The sequence below is a fragment of the Dendropsophus ebraccatus genome, chromosome 2, assembly GCF_027789765.1.
Source record: "Dendropsophus ebraccatus isolate aDenEbr1 chromosome 2, aDenEbr1.pat, whole genome shotgun sequence".
Classification (NCBI taxonomy): domain Eukaryota; kingdom Metazoa; phylum Chordata; class Amphibia; order Anura; family Hylidae; genus Dendropsophus; species Dendropsophus ebraccatus.
Genome location: NC_091455.1, coordinates 69306997 through 69328095, shown reverse-complemented (window position 1 = coordinate 69328095; position 21099 = coordinate 69306997). Strand labels below are relative to the sequence as shown.

The following is a 21099-nucleotide window of genomic DNA, read 5'->3' as shown; positions in this document are numbered from 1 at the left end:
CAGGTGCAAGTATTTCTCTCACTTTCTCTTAAGTGTTTCTCTTGTTTTCTCTTACTTTCCAGATAAGTGATCTTATTTTACAAGGATCACGGCTGCTGATTCAAGAAGGATTTAAGAAAGGACTGCTTCACTCGCCTTCCCGAACAGACGAAGAAGAAAAATGTAAAATTGTGTTAGAAATATATGGCAACAAAAAGAGCTTGGCTGATCTTTGTGATATGACCAAGGACATGCCTTGTGTTCCTTCACCTGACTATACTGTGAAGACTCTTGACACAGAAAGTCCATTTTCTCAAGATGGGGACTATTTATCACACATTACAGAAAACACTTCAGATAGTCCTAAAATCATTCACTTAATGGGTGAGAAATATCTCATACCACCCAGAAGTAGCTTTCTACTCTCAGATATTTCGAACATGGAACCCCTTCTGCATTGTAAGTACTTTGTCTACTCCAGCTCTGTTGTTATGTTTTTTGTTGTAAATTTAATGATAAGTGCATATTTTTATTTCTAACCTTAAAAGGTCACTCCATGCAGACACAAAATGTGCAGTCAGGTTCACAAGTTGGTGTATTCATGCATAATGTATCCAATAGTCACACCATAACTATATGTTCCTCCGTTGAGCAGTCAGAGGTGTAGACAATGTGTAGGAGAAAATGGCTTGTTTATATTGCCTTTTGCCAATCTCAGTCATTTGGGTATACAAAAACTGGCAAAAAAAAAACTGTGAAGCTTTGCAACAGGAGCGCCAAGAGATATGATGGTAGTGTTTTTTTTTTTTTTTTTTGTTTCTTATTTTAATTTTTATTTTGACGCTTTGCTGTTTTTCACACAGCTGCGCTAATGTGTCTGTGCCAGAATTTTATTTAGAAAGTGTCAATTACCTTTTTTTTTCTACATTTATTTTATATTTGAGACACTTCAGAGCCTTTGTCTTCTGAGTCCATAAAGACAAGCTGCAAAGTTACGACACTGTGCACCAAAATTTGGCTAAACATTCTGCTGCAGTTGAAGCAAAGTAATAGTTGGTCTACACCAACAATAACTTCTCCCGTCCTCTCCCATTTTCCTCATACATAGGAACATTCAGCACAGATTGCAAACAAGCGCTTTTGCAAACTATCTGAAATCATTCACCACATTACTCGGAATTAAAGTTTGTATACTTTAGTATACAAACCATCGTAGTCCCTAGGGGACTTCTAGTATAAGTGCTTTGATCTCTCATAGAGATCTCTGCAGCATAGATATGCTGCAGAGATCCATGAGATCGGCACTCGTTTGCTTTCGGCTGCTGCAGCCGGAAACAAACGAGTGCCAAGCCGGGGACGGCGCCATCTTGGAGCGGACACCGGCCGGCTTCAGAAACGGAGATCGCTCCTCCGGGATAACATCCCGGAGGAGCGATCTCCCCACTAGACACCAGGGATGACGCTGCGTCCGGTAATCGGATGCAGCTGTCATGTTTGACAGCTGCATCTGATTACTGTATTAGCGGGCACGGCGATCGGACCGTGCCCGCTAATACCTACGGTCCCGGGCTACAAGTGGCACCCGGGACCGCTGCGGTTCAGAGCGGGGTCGCCGCGCGGCCCCGCTCTGAACTCCCTTACCGGCATCAGGGCGTAAATTTACACCCGATGTCGTTAAGGGGTTAAAGGAGAGCAGATCTTTTTGTTGTTGTTTATATGCCCTATCGTTTGCCCTCTGTAGTATTTCTAGTATGTATCCTCTTCTGAGGAGGCGTTCAGTTAATTCTTTAGCCTGTGTTGAGTACATCTCATCAGAGCTGTTAATTCTCCGTAGTCGCAGATATTGTCCGTAAGGGACGGCTGTCTTTGTGTGTGGGGGATGGTAACTGGAGTAGTGGAGGATGGCATTAGAGGCCGTGGGTTTTCGGTAACTAGTGGTGTTTATATGATTGTTATGTATGGTGACAAGTACATCTAGGAATTCTATCTGCGTATTATGGTGTTTGCTTGTAAATGTCATGTTCATGTTGTTGTTGAGATACTGGATAAATAAAGCAAATTCTTCAGTGGTCCCCGACCATATAACAAAAACGTCATCCACAAATCTTTTGTAGCAATTCAAATATCTTAAATAAGGATTTTTTTCAGAAAACACAATCTCCTTTTCCAACATGGCGAGGTACAGGTTACCGAGGGTACAAGCAACGGGCGTACCCATCGCCGTACCCTCGCCCTGCCTGTACCATTCGTCATCGAACTGAAAGCAATTGTTTTGCAAGATGAAATATAAGGCCTCACATACAAAGTCCACGAATCCCTTGCTTTTTTCAGTATTTTCTAAAAGCTGGCGTACTACAGCGACGCCTTTTTCGTGGGGTATACGGGTATACAAACTTTCTACGTCTATGGTGCGTAGCAGTGCCCCTTGTGGCCATTCTGTGTCTGCTAAAGTGGTCACAATTCATTTGTGTCTTTAACTAGGGATGGTATGCCCTTCAAGAGCGGTTTTAGCAACCATTCCAGATATTTAGACAGCGGCTCCGTAATGGAGCCAATGGCAGCAACTATGGGCCGTCCGGGGGGTGGAATTATCCCTTTGTGTAATTTTGGCACATGATACCATATGGCATTTTTAGGGTTGACAGGAAGCAATTTTTCAGCTGTTTTTTTAGACAAGATGTTTTTTTCCACATAATTGCGGAGAACCGTTTGTAATTTTTTTTAAAGTTTTGGGAGTTGGGTTTTCTTTTAGTTTAGTATATGTGGGGGTGTCACTAAGTTGTCTTTTACCCTCTATTTCGTAATCTTTTCTCCACATTACTACTAAATTTCCCCCTTTTTCAGCTTTCTTGCAAATGATTTAATTGTGTTCCTGTAACCATTTTAATGCATTTTTTTCCTGTAATGTAATGTTGTCAGAGTCATGTGGATATATAAGTGCTTTTACTTGTTCTGTGACTTTTTGCTGGAACAGTTCTAAGTTGCTGTCTTGACTTATAGGGGGAGAGAATGTGCTCTTGAGACCTCCTGTAAAAAACTGAAATTCATCATTATTACAGTATAATTCATTACTTTCGGACAGATGTAACAAGGTACTGAGTCCCTGTCTATCTTGCTCGTCCTCTGCTCATGCCAAAAAGAAACCCAAAGACCCGACTTCTACTGGTTTTTCCCCCTCCACTTCTCTTCCAATATCATGAGAACCCACATTATGAGAAGAAAAAAAGGTTTAGTTTAGGTTTAGTTTTCGCATGCTTTTAAACATATCTATTTGAAAATCTACTATGTTAAATTCTTCAGTTAGACAGTAATTTAGTCCCTTGTTCAATACGGACAATACTGAGTCACTCAGTTTTAGATCTGTGAGGTTGATAACTAATGGCGGTTCGCTCTCTAAGACACTGTTCACATTGTCTAATCTTTCCACGACACCTGCTTCCGTTTTGTTCCGATCCTTTTTATTTCTTCCTCTTCTTCCTCGTCGAATTTTCCTTTTCCTAAAGGGAGAGGTTCTTTACTATAGCCGGTCCTGTTTTTTCCTTTAGGTTTTTTCCTGCTTTTCTGCGTGCTTGGGGATTCTGTTTTTCATCGTTGGAAGAGGTATCGGACTCAGTTGTCCAATAGTCGCTTGTCTTCTTCTTTCTTCCTGGTTGTTTTTTATTTTTATTATTTTTATTAGTATTCGGCTCACGTTTGTTGTATTTGTTGGGAAAATTTTGAAATTTCTTTTTTTCAAAAGCCCGTTCTGTCATATAGTCCACTTTATCTCGGATAAATTTGTCTTTTTTAACTTCTTTTATTTCATTTTGTAGTTTTGTTAGTTTCCCATCAAGCCTTAAGTAATATAGTATCGCTATCTCTTATGTATAGTCCTGCCAATCACCCACTCCTAGTTATTAAACAATCACATATATAAATGCTCCTATTGCACCTTACCCTTCATGTAAATGCAAGGGACCCCAACGCACGTTTCGTATCTTGTTCAGGGGGCGCTATCTGTGTACCTTCTGAGGGATCTTTTTATATGGTGGGAGCTGTCATGGCGTCCGCCACACTTCGGAACGCCGGCGCATGCGCGTGGGTCACACAGGAATCACGTCCGACCCCCTCCGGCTGTCCACTATGACTGATAACCCGGAAGTCAAACCTCCGACCATGCGTACATAGTATATGGCGCCAGGAGGGACAGACGCCTGCGCTTACACCACGCGCATGCGCACTCCAGGAGCGGGGGCAAAAGCTAAAGTTGCACTTCACATAACGTCACAAAGGTTCCGTAAGGTATGAGCTATATGCTCCTGTTTTTTAGCGAAAACATAGCAAATGTATTTTACCCAGTTATACAGTGAATCCCCAAGTTACAATGGCCTCAGGTTACATAATGTTGCAAAAAATGCTGTAAGTCTTTTGGGTTTTCCGTTTATCCTTACACCACTCACAATGCTTACCGAGCAGTGACAATTGGAAACAAACAGGTGCAGCACCCTTCTTGCTGTGTAGTTTTTTATTGATTTAAGGGATTGGTGGTGGTCTAAGCACCCTGACCCCACCAATCACAACTTCTGACGTGTCGATATTCTCTATTGTTCAGTCAACAAAATAAATTATTTGGTCAGTTAACACAATACAAATAAAAGTGACTCTGTACCGACAATCTGCCCACCCCAATCCGCTTGTACGTTTGGATAGCTGCTTTTAATCCAAGATCTGTCCTGTGGTCCGTTCGGCAGGTGATGCAGTTATTGTCCTAAAAAACTACTTTTAAACTTGCAGCCCTGTGCCAAACGGCCTTGGCCTAGATTGAGTATGCATTAGGCTGGCACAACCTCTGTCGCTCCTCCCGCCCTCCTCATCATTAGGAATGCTCCAGGCAGGTATTCTCCTATTTATCAGCTGTGTGAACACTACACATGGGCTGGATCGTTAAGGCGCCTGTGCAATGTTCACTGCAGAGGAATAGGAAATATCCTGCCAGTGGCATTCCTAATGATGAAGAGGGTGGGGAGGAGGGACGGAGGGGTGATGCAAGGTTAGGGCACAGGTACTCTAGGCCACGGCTGTTTTGACACAGGGTTGCAAGTTTAAAAGATGCTGCAGGGCTTCCACTCCCTCTCCCTCCTCTCTCTGTCTCCCCTCCCATTGGAGACATGCATCATGCTGCTCGAGTTGTGCTTATCTCTAGTGACGAGCAAGTGGTGGGCAGGGGCGGTACATGGACTTATATTGAGGTGGCTCACAGCATGCTGGGAGATGTAGTTTTAAGGCTGGCGACATCAGTTTTCTGTCCGGTGCCACCTTCAGCATATACAAAGAGTTACAACAGAGTATTGAGGCACCAAGGACAGAGGAAGAGGTGTCTGAAAACTCTGGGGGGCCAGTAAGTAAGATAAAGGGGTAATTCCTCATTTAATGGACATATTTTATGAGCAAAATTGCTCAAAATAGAACATCCTACATTTTTTTTTTTTTTTTTTTTTTTGGCAATGAGACTAGCACTATAAATTAACAGAAGGGTCACATGTATCATTCTTTTTGCGCCATTTTTATGGCCTATTTTATGTTCTTGTGCAAGGTGTAGTATCTTGCTCATCATTTATGAAGCAGTTTGTGCTATTTTTGAGCAGTTCCTTCTCTTGGAGGGGGCATGTTAGGGGCATTAGTTAAAGGACAACTCCCACAAAAAAATTTTTTTTGCTCATTTAACACACATTACAAAGTTATATAACTTTGTAATGTGGTTAACTACCCGGCCTGGCCCCCTTCCCCCACTTTCGGACCCCCGACCCCCCCACCCCGGAAGTTAAGGAATGTATACATTACCTATTACGATCGTCACGGTCCTCTTCTCCGGGGCGGCATCTGGTGACGACGACGTCAGAGCCGAGGGGCGGTCCGGGTCTTCTTCCTCCTCGGCGTCTTCATGCAAAGTGAATGGGGATGAAAAGGCTGCTGGTGCACATGCGCACCAGCAGCCTTTTCATTGGCTGGAGCGCATCACATGGCTTCCAGCTTGCTCAGCCCTGATTGGCTGAGCTTGCTGGAAGCCATGTGATGCGCTCTAGCCAATGAAAAGGCTGCTGGTGCGCAAGCGCACTGGCAGCCTTTTCCATCCCCTGGACCCGGAAGTCGGAGACATCGCTGGATGGCGGACGGCGGCGACGGAGAGGCGGACGGCGGGCGAATCGAGTGGCGATCGTCACCGGAGGGATGGTGAGTATGGTGTCTGTGTGTGTCTGTGTTTTTTTTTTTTTTTTGGGGTCCCGCGGGAGTTGTCCTTTAAGTTAGCTACTTTTTTAGCTAGATTTATTATGTGTAGTTTTTTATTTTGCACAAAATTATTGCGCAGCAGTACTCCAGTCAGACCCTGGCATGGTTTGTTAGGGCCCTATTCCACCAGACGATTATCGTTTGCATAATCGTTAACGATTAACGATCTCAAACGACCGCTATTGCTAAAGACCTGAAAACGTTCACTCATTTCCATGGATTGATAATCGTTACTTATGATCGTAATTGCGATAGTTTTTTCTTCGCTATTTACTCGCTATTGCATTCGTATCTATTGCGAACGACCGAACAATGTCTTATTCAATGCGAACGATTTGCAAACGTTTTGCGAACGAGCAATGATAAAAATAGGTCCAGGTCTTATAAAGCGATCAACGATCAGCGATCGGTCGTTAATCGTTAACTGCATTTCAACCGAACGATTATCGTTTAGATTCGAACGATTTAACGATAATCTGAACGATAATTGTCCGGTGGAATAGGGCCCTTGGCCTTTTGTTTTTTAGCTGAAAAAAGCTTGAAAATTGTACAATATTTATGAAGTCTTGTACTCCTATTGATAACTTTCATTCTTACCATTGGGGCAGTGGGACTAGATTCAGCACAGCAATGCCAATCGGTGAGTATGAAAAACTTCTACCAGCATATGTGCTGGTACATTCGCTTTAAATCCCATGTCTGGTAAAGGTCAGCCTCCTATAGTATTTATTTAACTGAATTAACAGACAGGAGTGGAAAGCACCATCCCTACCTGGGAATATAACTTGACAGATTTACATGATTGCTGACCTATGAATCTACAAAATAACACACCACCTATGGTTAAGGGAAATCCATGCTTTTTTCATTTGTGCGAATTACATGTGTTCCCTGCTGAGCCAGTGCACCCCCATTGCCAGCATAATTGAGTTATATTTGCTAAACATGTATTTGTACCTGTAATTATGATTGATGCCTTAAGTCTAATTTATTTCATTACTGTTTCATATCCCAAAGAGGAAAACACTATTTTATTAACCTATTGGTGCCTGAAAGAACAGTGTGAGAATGTATTTGTATTTGGTTAATACTCTTGTGAAAAGTAAAGCTGTAGGTGCAGATTGTTTTGCATTTGGTAGCAGAAGAAATAATGTGGTACATTATTAAATAAGACTTTTGCGCACAACAATGGGTATTAATAGCTTTACCGTACATAGGATCCATACATAATATGGAACTGGTATGTACCTCAGCAACATGTTTCTGGGGAGATCTTAAAGTGTCACTGCCGTTCTAACTTTTGAAATCAAAATCAACAGGGGGTGTGAAATGAAACACTGATAAAAATGTGTAAGCTACACCCAGCTTTTGTGTGGCATATTGGAATATATATTGTAATGACTGCTTTCACTTCGAGGGCACTACTTATCCCTGCGCGCCAAGGATCTGCAACAAATGTGTATTTAGTATTGTAGGCTATGGAAAAATGGAACAGAATTGATTTGAAAGGATTTTAAAATGTAATATAAAGCAATGAATGGCTGTGGTAACATAAAATATAAGATAAAGATGCAATAAAACCAATGAGATCAATAAAAACAAATGAACTTAAGATAGGTAATATGATACAGAGCCCATCTTCACTTTGTTTCTCTACAGATGGATGTGCTGTGTCCATTATAACTTATGGAGGGGGGAGGGACTGAGAGGAATGAGTGAGCATCCTGCAATCTTACCTCACAGAGTGCCCAGACCAGCACTGAGCAGTCTGACCTGTGAAACCAGTGTTTTTTTGGCCGGACAGTCTCCACACTGCAGGGCAGGTTCTCTTTTCATGCTCACTCATCCCCCTTGACCCCTCCTCCTCCAAAGGTTATAATGGACACAGCAAACCCATCTTCACTTTGCTTCTCTGTGATGTTGAAATGAAAGCTACACTTTTAGTGTTAGTTAGTGCTGGTTGGAAAAAAAGACCAAACACAGGACATCCCGGCCAGTACAGAGTGTCACAACTCAGTCCAGGACTTCCTGAGGGTTTTTTTTAATCAGCACAAGACTAAAAAGCTGTCTTTGGGATACTGGACCTGGATTTCAAGTAAGTATAGTTTTGATTTAAAGCATGATAGCGTAAAATATATGTGTATATTAAAGTGTCACTGTCGTATTTTTTTTTTCTGCAGAAAAGAATTGGGTTTATTAGGCAAATATAGCAAATATGCCTCTCTCTCATCCACTGCTCATTATCAGGAAATCTTGACTCTTTTACATCAGTGGAGCCCTGTCTGTTCTATGGAGAGGGTAGGGGGCAGGAGGAAGGAGGGAGATTAGTCGGCAGCAAAGAGCCGAGAACAAAGGATTACACAGCGGGAACTTTGTGAAAGACGGTATTCAGATGTCAGAGAGGTCAGTGCTGACTTAAGAGGAGATAGCCCAGTGATGTAGCTGTAAATTAACTCTTTGTTGTCCTGTTTTGATGCTTTATCTCCCTGCACTTCTCCATAGAGAACAATGAAGATAGGGGGGAGAGCTTCAAACTGCTTTTTCATGATAAAAATTCGTTTTTCAGCTATTAAACCCAATTACAAAGTTTCTTAAAATCACCTGTACTATTGATTTCTGGGGGGCAAAAAATTAACCGACAGGTACACTTAAATGTGAGTTGAAAACATGTTTTTCGTCATACCCCTTTTTTATTTAGATTTTGAAAGTTATAATGACAGTGACACTTTAACGTTGAAGCTTTAGCTGTTGCAAATGATAGGATGAAATTAAAGGGGAACACACTTAGTCTTAACCACACCCCATTCCTGCCCCTCCCATCCACTCTTCACCCCTGTCACTTCTACATCCTCTGTCTGTGCTCAGCAAACAATGTGAGACAGTGGTCACATGATCTTTATTTTCTGGTGGTGGGGGTGTGGGGGTAGTTTCATTATATGAAGATGTAATGGCCCAGAAAGGTATTTATTTTCAGGCGTCTGGAGATGTATTGTTGCTATTGGCAACTTTAGACAGTCTGTATTGGGACCTATGTACTTTTTCCTAACTCTCTTATGGAGATAGTGTTTTCTGTCATATATTTATTTAATATGTTGTTATGTATTAATCGCTAATAAGACAAGTGTTGAGCTTGATCAGTGCTCCTCCCCTATCACACTCCAGTGATTGGCCAGGGGAAAGCTAGCTCCGCCCACCTTTTACCCAGAAGGGCTGTGCAGTCTTGTCAGTGACAGTTGGTAGTCTGGCATTGCCAGAGTCACATCTAACCTCCCTACGTCACCTCAGTAATCCTGTCAGCCTCCATCCCCCTTCAACCCCCTAACCTATTTCCAGTCAGCCATAAGGACTAATACGTGTCTTCAAAGTCTCAGCAGGACATCCTCTGTATTTATTAGTGCCTGCTGTCGGATTGGTGAAGTGATACAGGGTCTCCCATTCATCGTCCACATCTTCCTGGCTTCCAAGTCAGTGTGCCCATGTGTCTTCCTCCTACATGATAGGGAGCGTTGACAGCGTCAAGTCTCTTCAGTAACTTCAAGTACCTATTCACACGTACCTTATAAAGGCTGTCTACTTATTATCTACTACCCTATTTATCCACCAAGTCTAAGCTATAGTAACCAAGGTAACCCTCCCCCTGAAGCTAAGGACTCTGATCAAGCCAACAGTTTACTGTCATCAGATGCCCCTGTATTGGATTGTACATAGTTATCCTTTAAGTAAAGTCTTAATATACTTTCACCGCTATTGTATAAAGACTTTTATTAAAAATGATACGTCCCTGTATGTATTCTGAAGAAGACAAGGGCCCCAGCACCCTCGGACCCCACCGTGACAGGAAGGTTTCAGAAGGTGAGCCCTAAGGTTGCACTACACCACCCAGCAACACAACCCCTCAGCATATCACAGCACAACTCCAAAGGGACATTATAAAAACATCTATACAACCAGATACAACTCTGTTTGATGAGAGCAAGTCCTTCCCGGTTATGTCTTTTAGCCTTGATTAGGTAAAAAAAATTATCTTTTAATCTGCAGCTGCCAAGTCAGTGTGGTTTGCCCACAGTGCCTTTGCCCTAGGCCTGCGATGCCTCATCTTTCTTTCTCCCCTCCCTCCTCCTCATTAGGAACACCCCTGGGTAGGATTTCTTCTGTTATCGCTTGTCCAATCCGAAGTGGCACATGTGCAGTGTTTAGACAAACAAGAATAGGAGAAATCCTGCTTAGGGGTGCTCCTGATGATGAGGAGAGCAGGAGGGAAGAAAGGAGAGGTGTTGCAGGGTTAGAGCACAGAAACTCTAGGCCACGCCACATTGACTCGGCTGCTGCTGATTAAAAGATTTTTTCATCTAACTAGGGCGTCGGGCACATTTTAAAAGACAGGACTGGGAAGGACTCTTATCAAATAGACGGTACCAATGGTTTGGAGGAGTGTGTTGGTGAATACAGTATCTCACTGCTGTTAGAAAGTTAAGAATTTTAAGCTACCTCTATTAAAAATTAAACCTTACTCTGTTTAAAAGTAGCTGCTATTTGTTCTGCAGGAAGTGGTGTATTCTTTCCAGTCTGACACAGTGCTCTCTGCTTCCACCACTGCCAGGAACCGTCCATAGCAGGAGAGGTTTTCTATGAGGATTTGCTACTGCACTGGACAGTTCCTGCCATAAACAGAGGTGGCAGCAGAGAGCACTGTGTGAGATTAAAAAAATCCACTTCCTGCAGGCCTTACGGCCCCTGATAAGTACTGGAAGACTTTAGTTTTTATTTAAATAGAAGTAATTTAAGTTTGTATAACTTTCTTTCAGCAGGGTAGCTTCACTTGTACCGGATCCACAGCGGATTTCATGCTGTGAGTTTGCATTGAAATCAGCTGCGGATCCTGGTACTGTGAAGCTGAATGGGTCACATACCCAGAATTTTTATTCCGCTGCCTGTATGTGACCCGGCCCCTTTAACCCACCCCCCGCAGCATAGTCTACCTGCTTGGCGCTGTGGCTGTGTGTAAAGCTCCTGGCTGCTCTTTCTCCCCATCAGCGAATCGGTGCATGGCAGCACTGATTGGCTGAAGCCTCACACACAACTGTGGCGCCGAGCAGGTAATGTATGCTCCTGGCTGGGGCAGCTCTGGAGCATACATCACCTGCTCCAGGCTCCTGCTTGCCTCGGAGCCTCCTGCCATCTCCCCGCGGTCAGCCAATCAGCGTGCTGCGGTGGGACAGCGCACTGATTGGCTGACCACCAGGAGATGCTGGGAGGCCCCAAAGCAAGCAGGAGCCTGGAGCAGTTGATGTATGCTCCAGGCCAGGGCCGCGAGGGTTAAATGGGCCGGGTTACATATCTCTGCTGAGGATATGTAACCCTATAGACCTTCACAGTACCAGGATCCGCAGAGTGAAATCTGCTGCGGATCCGGTACATGTGAAGGCACCCTTAAAAATAATTTTTTCTCCAGAATACCCCTTTAATATGAACTTTTCAGACAAAAAATAGACTTGAAATTACATTGTACAAAGAAATTGTGCCATAGTCCACTTCATGGCAGTATGATAACTGAGCAAGCGCCCAGGATCTTTTATTTCATGTACTACAACTATTATTAGTGTGGATAACATGCCTACTACATGTAGAAACAATATAGTCAAAGATACAGAAGCTATTAGTAGCTGGAGAGAGAGGAGGATCCGAATAAGCAGAAGTGAAGATCTCAAGGGTAATTGCACAGCAGCAGGGGTATTTTAGTAACAGGAATGATAGTAGAACCAGACTTTAATGCTATAGCATACACTGACATGTAGAGAATTGTGTGTCTGCAGGGTGTCGATGGCCCTATCTGTCGGACACTTATATAGGGTCTATACACTAAATAAACCTCTATGTGCAGTCATTGTTTAAGCTGCAAATGGAATTGGTTAGGAATATACTTTATTCATAGTATAAGGTTTTCAAAGGAGCACTTTCCATTGAGTTTCCAGACAGGAGAGAATTTCATTTCATACTAGTGTGACAGCAGCCATTTCCATAAGCATTTAGACACATCTGCTTGTAATCTCTTGCTGCACTCTTCTTGTAAAAGATCTGTCACCAATATGACAATGCCAGTGTCAGAGAGGTAAGAACAAATCAGCCAGCTGTACATTGGTTCCGATGAAAGATAGTAACATAGGATGTGTTTGTGTTAGGTCCTGCTGAGTACGTCAGACTTGAATTATTATTTTTCTTGACAGTAGATTTTGTTGTGCTGTTATGTGTATGGATAATACAAAGCCAACTATAGCTTCTTGAAAAGAAAAAAAAAAACAATTTTCATTGCGCTTAGTATACCTTGGATTGTAACATTTTCTATGGCCAGTATTTCTTCACAAGGTTTTCACTCATTGTTGTCTGCAGGGAATTGCAAGGTATATTTACACACGGGAGATTTGTTGCAGACATTTTTCTGACAGAAAATTGGTTCTCTCAGTGTGAATAAGGTTGTTTTTGTGGCAAGCACATGGGTTTCTTGAAGCCATAGACATTTTTGCAACAAATCTGAATGTAAACAAATTCTTGTTAGCCTGTTCACATCGACAAAAGAATTCAGGAGTCCCCCAAATAGCATTCATGGTCACCAGTCTAGTGTCTCCTTGAAGTTCCCTCAGATTTCGCCGCTCACCCCCGATCTCTATTCTATGGTCAGGCGGATTCTGTTCGCTCATCTCTACTTGTCATGTGTCGTTAAGGGACACATTACCTGCCAAACAAAGGGAGTAATTTACTTCTTTAGGCCCCATTCACTTGTCAGTGTCAGTTTTTACTGTCAGGAAATCCTGATCAGGAGACCTCAAATGTCATCAGGAAAGTATCAGGATTTCCTGACAGTAATCCGTTTTTACCATCAGGAAAAACCTTCAGGATTTCCTGATGAGAAAAAAAAAAAAAGTTCTTAATATGGTGTAGTATGCCAACATACATCACAGGTACCCACACAGCCCCTAGTGTACCTAAATGGCCACAGGCTGCAGAACTACAACTCCCATCATGAACTGTCAGTAGGGCATGATGGGAATTGTACTTCTGCTGCCTGTGGCCATCCAGGTTGCTGAAGTACAACTCCCATCATGACCTGTCAGCAAGGCATGATGGGAGTTGTACTTCTGCAACCAGGATGGCCACAGGCTGCAGAACTACAACTCCAGAACTACAACCCCCATCATGACATGTCAGCAAGGCATGATGGGAGTTGTACTTCTGCAACCAGGATGGCCACAGGCTGCAGAAGTACAACTCCCATCATGCCTTGCTGACAGGTCATGAGAGTTGTACTTCTGCAACATGGATGGCCACAGGCTGCAAAACTACAACTCCCATCATGGCCTGCGTGATGGGAGTTTTAGTTCTGGGGGGGGGTGCGGGATGGGGGTGGGGTGCGGGATGTGTTATCTCACCTGTCGGTCGTCAGCGGCAGCTCGGGGTGCAGAGAAGAGTGGTGAGTTCCCGGGGAAATCCGGATGGTTTTTCCGGACGTGTGAAGGGGGCCTTAGTAAATTAAGGTATACATTGAATGCACTAAAAAGCTCTATGAACCAGAATAGAGGTGTGTATGTGTGTGTGTGTATATAATATATATGCAAATTTTATTAGAAAAATGTCCCAGAAGGAAATTGAATACAATTTTTAACTTTATTATATTGCAGCCATCAGAATTGAATGCTGAAATTAAATTATTTCCCTTCTTATAGAATGTACCATAGAATAGAATGAATGTGGTACATAGAATGTAGCACAGAATGTATGAATAGTGCTCTACAAGTCTAAAAGAAATTACCAATGAGCGATGGACCTTCTCGCCAAATAGGAACGCATTCCTCAACTCATTGAGAGTTTTTTTTTTTCCCCCAAACAAGGATTTGTAGAACTGTGGTGATTACCTAGTGGCTAGTCAGCATGTGCCACCACCCGGGCCATGCTCCGTGCCAGAAGGCAAATTACACTCACTTACCTATCAGCTGTATTTCAGAGGAGCCTATGGAAGCCGCATGGTACATCTAAACAGGTTAGTTGTGCAGTAACGCAGCGGACTATTGCAGCTTTTGTACAGACATAGTGCTATTGTTTTGGTACTACATAATATCTATTAGTGATATCTTCTGTCTTCCTGCTTAAGAGTATAGTGGCGTAGTTACTATCCGTTCCTAGCGCAGAACAGATTTACTTTTTTTTTTTTTTTTAATACTATACAGCTGAAAGTACAGAGTAAAAATATCTAAAGAGTAAATTATATTATTTTGTCACCCTAATGAATTGTATATCACAGGTATGGTGTAAAAGTCCCAGAAAACACATATTGCATACAGTGTGCACTGCATCTCTCTGTTTAAGGGATGTTGGGTAAAATATTTGAAGTTGCAGAGAAAGAAATTTCTAATATGCAAAGGTAAAAAAGGTAGGTATAGATAGGAGTCCTATCTATCTCGTATCTATGTACTATCTGTATATCATCTATCTATAATATATCTCCTCTCATATCTATCTATATATCATCTATCTCCTAGCTATATATAATCTATCTATGATAGATTATAGATAGATATGAGAGAGGGGAGATATATTAGATAGATAGGTAGGTAGATAGGTATATAGGAGATAGATGGATAGGACTTCTATCTATGTATCATCTATCTATCTATCTTCTATCTATCTATAATATATCTCCTCTCTCTCATATCTATATATCTATCTATTCAAAAGGATCGCCCACAGCACTCCAATACGTGATAAAGAAACAGTGTTTATTTAAACATAATGTGCAGCACAGCACAACAGTTAAGTGCGCTTAACTGTTGTGCTGTGCTGCACATTATGTTTAAATAAACACTGTTTCTTTATCACGTATTGGAGTGCTGTGGGCGATCCTTTTGAATATTGTGAGAAGTCCTGGTCAAGACTACCTGCAGGCACCCTGGACTTTAACCTGAAGTAGTGCTGCTCAGAAATTTGAAAGCTTTGTATATATCTATCTATCTATCTATCTATGTCACGTGCTGTTTTACCCCCCCCCCTCCCGCACATACAGTGGCTGCAGGGGTCAGGTATGGGTCGGCACCTCCTTGCTCCCCCAGGCACCGCTCGCTCTCCCGCACAGGAATCCTCTGCCCCTGTCACTCAGTGATGTAGCACATATATCTGCTGGCAGTGTCCTGGGCAGAGCGTCACACATAGCTGCTTCCAACACTACCAAAAGATAACGGGGCAGCGTTTATCAAGAGTTTATCAAGGCAGTAATGCTAGCCCACATCCGTTTTATTTTTGCCAAATTAAGGAAAATGGATCTGTGATGGGGTGAACCGGCTGGGGATAGTAGTAGTTAGTGATGGTAGGTAACACCCGGGTAGCCAGTTGCCAGATGTTAGGTCACGGTTATGGCACAAAGTGAGCTGACTAACCTACGGGAACCTGACCATTCGGGGCCCCAACGATTCTTTGTTGCCCTTAGTCAAGGCACCAATAACTAGACCAATGCCAGGGTTCAGAAACAATGGTGGTTGTGCGTTTATTAACACAGTGATTGTCAATAGCAACAGTCTCTCTGGATGCAACCAGGAATAGGCAAACTTGAATATAGCTAAGCAGATGGGTGATGCTGCAATAGGCCGTGGTGTGACAGAGTTACTTGGAGTGGACGGAATCTTAATGGAGAATGAGGGTAGTTCCCTGAGAATGATGCTGGGCGGAATAGACTGAATAGATTACTTGCTGTTGATGATAATGAGAGAAGTAGTGACTAAAAAAAGACACCCAGATCTTGAATAAACTGCAGAATCTTGAAGTTGAGACTGGTCAGGAGTGGACCAAAATCTGTCTCTAGAACAGGGGAGCGAATCACCCTGAGTTGCGGCCTTGTTTGGAATCAGCAGAGGACGTTCTCTCTCCTGAGGGTGGAGAAGAGAACAACACGACCTCCTCTCTTGAGGGTCGGGAGGAAAACTTGAGGTGAAAATGGAAGTGACTAACTGACCCCAGCCAAAAGCTTGACGGCTATTAGGGTTACTATGGCAGCCGGGGAAGTCACATGACACTGGCCAGTTGCATCATCACACCATTAGAATATAGGCAAATGAATATACACAGGAAAGCATGAGAAATACAAGACTTGAACACTGGGGGCGACATAACACAACCAGTTTGCAGTGGCCATTAACCAAGAGAAATCTTCTGTTCTGGGACACTGCAGATCTCCAAAGGATTAGTCAAAAGTTTAATTTTTTATTATTACCTAAAGATAGACCCTATTCATGTTATGTTTTTGGGGTTCTGACGTAAAATGCTGCTTGCACGCTACAAGTCCATCGATTTTTAAGCCCCTAAATGTTGTCCATTAATGACTGTGTTGGTCTTTTGCCCAAACGTATATTTTTTTACCACTGGACACTAGAGATGAGCGAACCTCAAGCATGCTCGAGTCGATCCGAACCCTGAACTTTCGGCATTTGATTAGCGGTGGCTGCTGAACTTGGATAAAGCCCTAAGGCTATGTGGAAAACATGGATATAGTCATTGGCTGTATCCATGTTTTCCAGACAACCTTAGAGCTTTATCCAAGTTCAGCAGCCCCAGCTAATCAAATACCGAACGTTCGGGTTCGGATCGACTCGAACTCGAACCCGGTTCGCTCATCTCTACTGGACACCCAACACATATGGCTAAGGTTTGTGGGGTTGTGTTTCTGTGGCAATGAGAGATTTCAGTAAGTGGTCAGTAATGTGTTAAATTCTTGGCTTTGGGTTTCAGATTTGTCCATAACTCTACACTAATACATCTTTCTTCTTTAAGTCTCCGCAGACTGCTCTCACAATTTAGCAATTTGTTTTAAATGTTAAGGAACATCCAATAAATGTCTGCTATGATGGATTGTTAGTTCTCGAAAGCTTTGTCTGGATAAGCCTAAGTTAATCCTTTAAATACATTAGACACAAAAAGTGTTTTTTATATATTGAATTTTTCCACATAAGCAAGTGATTATACTGTCAATTTTTCCAAATTTTAAAGGGGAACCACATAGAGAAGTCAGCATGATTATCTCTGCCTTGCAATACCCTTGTCTGTGACATTCCATCCTAAACTATTATTGAGACTCCCAAATCAAAATTTTTGGCCCTCACTGTTTTCCTCCTTAGTCGCAGGTTTTGTTATTTACCTTGCCTAGGTCACAAGTTATTCTATGCTCTTGACTGCCATCACTCACTTTTTAGTATCTCATTTTATCTAAAACAAAAAATGAAGCAACTTTGCAAATTTTCAATTTTTGTCTACATCTCCATGTTTTTCCATGGTAGAAGACTATAGGCAAAACCTGCCTGGTTTAATCTTGCGTTTCTGCACCTTCTCTTTGTTTTCTTGTTCTTGAAGAAGAGTAGGAAACTTTGTAATTTGTTCAGTGGAGTATCTTAAAGAAGCAGTTCACAAATAATTATTATTGCCTCCCCTCACTGCTAGGCGCTGGCACGTATACTTACCGCAGCTGATCGGTGTCCCGTGGCGTGGCCTCGTTTCGGTCCCGCGGTGGCGTTCAAATCTGGGGCGTGCTGACGTCGGCCTCTGCTGTGACTCCTCTTCTGTCTCCTGTTATTGTACGCTGGAACCCACAAACCCAATTGCGATAGTTTTTCTTCGCTATTTATTCGCTATTGCGTTCGTATCTATTGCGAACGACCGAACGATGTCTTATTCAATGTGAACGATTTGCGAACGAGCAACGATAAAAATAGGTCCAGGTCTTATAAAGCGATCAACGATTTCTCGTTCGGGGGTTAATCGTTAACTGCATTTCAACCGAACGATTATCGTTTAGATTCGAACGATTTAACGATAATCTAAACGATAATCGTCCGGTGGAATAGGGCCCTAAGTTCCCATTTAAAAGAAACATTTTAAAGCAAGTTAAACAAATCCAACCTGATGATATCTCCATACAGCACATGGGGCGTTGAGAATGAAGCTAAGCTTTTTACCTTCATTCTCTGTGCAGTTTGTAGTTAAATCGCTATGCTAATAAGGGAGTTTGGTGCACTGGAGACAGGACTATCACCCCCAGTGCACTGATTTGGCCCGGGGGGTGGAATAATCACACTAAAATCAGACTACTTCTAACTACCATAGTTCACTAGATGCTCTACAGTGCCAAACTGTGGGGTGTAGGCAGATAATTGTAGCCACTTTAATGGCCAAGTTTGGCCTGAGGCCCTAACAGGTACTATAATGCAGCAAAGCACGTGTTCAACTTCACAACTTCTTCTTTTAACATTGAATACTACTGTGATTGTTGACCATCTTATGGTGCGTTTACACAGACAGATTTATCTGACAGATCTTTGAAGGCAAAACCAGAAACATATTATAAACAGGGATCGGGTCATAAAGGAAAGATTGGGATCTATGCCCTTTTCAAATCCATTCCTGGCTTTGGCTTCCAAAATCTGTCAGATAAATCTTTCTGTATAAACGCACCCTTATGCTACGTTTACACGAAACGATTAACGGGCAAATTTTCGAGAACATTCGAATTCAAACGATAATCGTACATGTAAACGCGGCGAACGATTGAAAAATCGTTCATTTTGATCTTTTAACATGTTCATAAATCGTCGTTCGCCGATCGCAAAAAATTCGTCAATTGTTCCGTGTAAACAGTTGTTGCGCGATAGTCCGGCCGCCCGCCCGCAGCCCGGCCCCCTGCTCATCCGCCTCCCCCGCTGCCGCTCCGATCGCCACCCCCGCCGCTCCGATCGCCACCCCCGCTGCCCCGATCGCCACCATCGCCGCCGATGGCTCCCCTTCAGCCAATCAGTGCTGCCGTGCATTGATTGGCTGAAGATCGGAGCGGCGGGGGGTGGCGATCGGAGCGCCGGGGTGGCGATCGGGGCGGCGCAGGGGGCTGCGGTTGAGCGGGGGGGGCGGCTGTGGGCGGGCCGGGCTGCGGGCGCACGATCACAAAACGATTTTTCCGTAGGATATATCGTACCGTCTAAACGCTGATAGTTATAAAAAAAAAAAATTGTTACTTCGAAATCGTTAATCGTACGATCGGGCCAATAATCGCCTCGTGTAAACTTAGCATTAGGGTGCATTTACACAGATTTATCTGACAGATTTTGGAAGCCAAAGCCAGGAATGGATTTGAAAATAGGGGAGATCCCAGTCTTTCCTTTATGACCTGATCCCTGTTTATAGTCTGTTCCTGGTTTGGGCTTCAAAGATATGTCAGATAAATCTGTCTGTGTAAACGCACCATTATAGATGAAGCTGTGAGTTAATAAAGAGCATTTTAGACTCCTGTCTTACTGGCAGAATTCCCTAGGCTGGGTCTCGGTAACAATTAAGAACTTTGCCCCTCTGACTTTTGGCTCGAACCTCTCCTAATAGTCTGTAAGCTCATCCATGCGAGCAGGGTCCTCACTCCTCATGTGTAGATAACTAAGTAAATAAATATATATCTGTGTGTATATATATAATATATAATCTTTAATGCTAATGCTGCAGAATCTGTTGATGCTATATAAATAAAATTATTAATTATTATAAATGGAAGTTTGCATAATAGGAACATTACATAACTAAACAGCAATAGTGCAGTTGGGGGGGCGGCAGTTTGTCTGACAGTGGGACACTGTAACTTCAGACCATATGATTCACACTTAGGCTGGGTTCACACTACGTATATTTCAGTCAGTATTGTGGTCCTCATATTGCAACCAAAACCAGGAGTGGATTAAAAACACAGAAAGGCTCTGTCCACAGAATGGTGAAATTGAGTGGATGGCCGCCATATAACAGTAAGTAACTGCCATTATTTCAATATAACAGCCGTTGTTTTAAAATAACAGCAACTATTTGCCATTATATGGCGGCCATCCACTCAATTTCAACATTGTGTGAACAGAGCCTTTCTGTGTTTTTAATCCACTCCTGGTTTTGGTTGCAATATGAGGACCACAATACTGACTGAAATATACGTAGTGTGAACCCTGCCTTAGGGTACATTCACACCTACAGGATCCGCAGCAGATTTGATGGTGCAGATTTGATGCTGTGTTCACTTATTTAAATGAAATAACTGAACACAGCATCAAATCTGCACCATCAAATCTGCTGCGGATCCTGTAGGTGTGAACGCACACTTAAGAGGACTGTATTGTGACTGTAGAAGTTGGATAAAATAAGGGAGTTGACCCCGTCAAGCTTTGTTGGAGACATGCACAATGCACTACAGATAATTTGAGCCCCCTCTTAGAACTATCTGTGATCCAGCCTCTTTGAAGGCAAGGGGGTTTGTGGGGTAGGATTGTGAAAAGGTGTCTGAGACTAAGGGGGTAGGTAGGGAGAATGCACAAAGTTCCTGTGGGGACCCAGGTTAGCAGGGCCTTAATAATTGGTAGAAAGCAGCAGCCAAGGGAAGACATCAGTAGACCGGCTCTGTTTGTAGGGGGTCAGTGTGCAGTGCACACAAAATATTAGGACACCTGGAAGGGTAAGACATGACTGGCATGGAGGAGGCAAATGATTGCAAAGGCAGGTAGAGGGCAGGGAGGAGACACACCTTGGTAGTAGCTTTGTGGGCTCCATTATGGACAGCCATTCTTAATGAGGAGGAAGCAGGGCGGAGAAAAGATGGCAGAGAGGAAAGAACTACTGGCAAGACAAGTGGGAAATAGTGCTTGGCATAAAATAATAGTTTGAAAATAATAATTCCACTGAAACTGCTTCCTGTACAGCTCTGCCTTATCTCCCTCTCTCTTACAGTCTAGCACTTATTCAGCAGTGTGACACAGACATCACTTACAGTGTCAGTACTGCTGCTGATGCTCATTTCCAGCCCCT

The 21099-nt window shown here is 42.9% G+C and overlaps 1 protein-coding gene across 2 annotated transcripts in view; it reads left to right on the top strand.

Annotated features, from left to right (window-relative positions):
* The window catches only part of METTL4 (methyltransferase 4, N6-adenosine), a 116615-nt gene that overhangs the window by 24492 nt on the left and 71024 nt on the right, over positions 1 to 21099 (top strand). For both annotated transcript variants that reach the window (XM_069960086.1, XM_069960085.1), the window contains one exon: positions 63 to 438. In XM_069960086.1, the coding sequence (XP_069816187.1) occupies positions 63 to 438 (376 nt within the window). The remainder of the gene's footprint in view (positions 1 to 62; positions 439 to 21099) is intronic.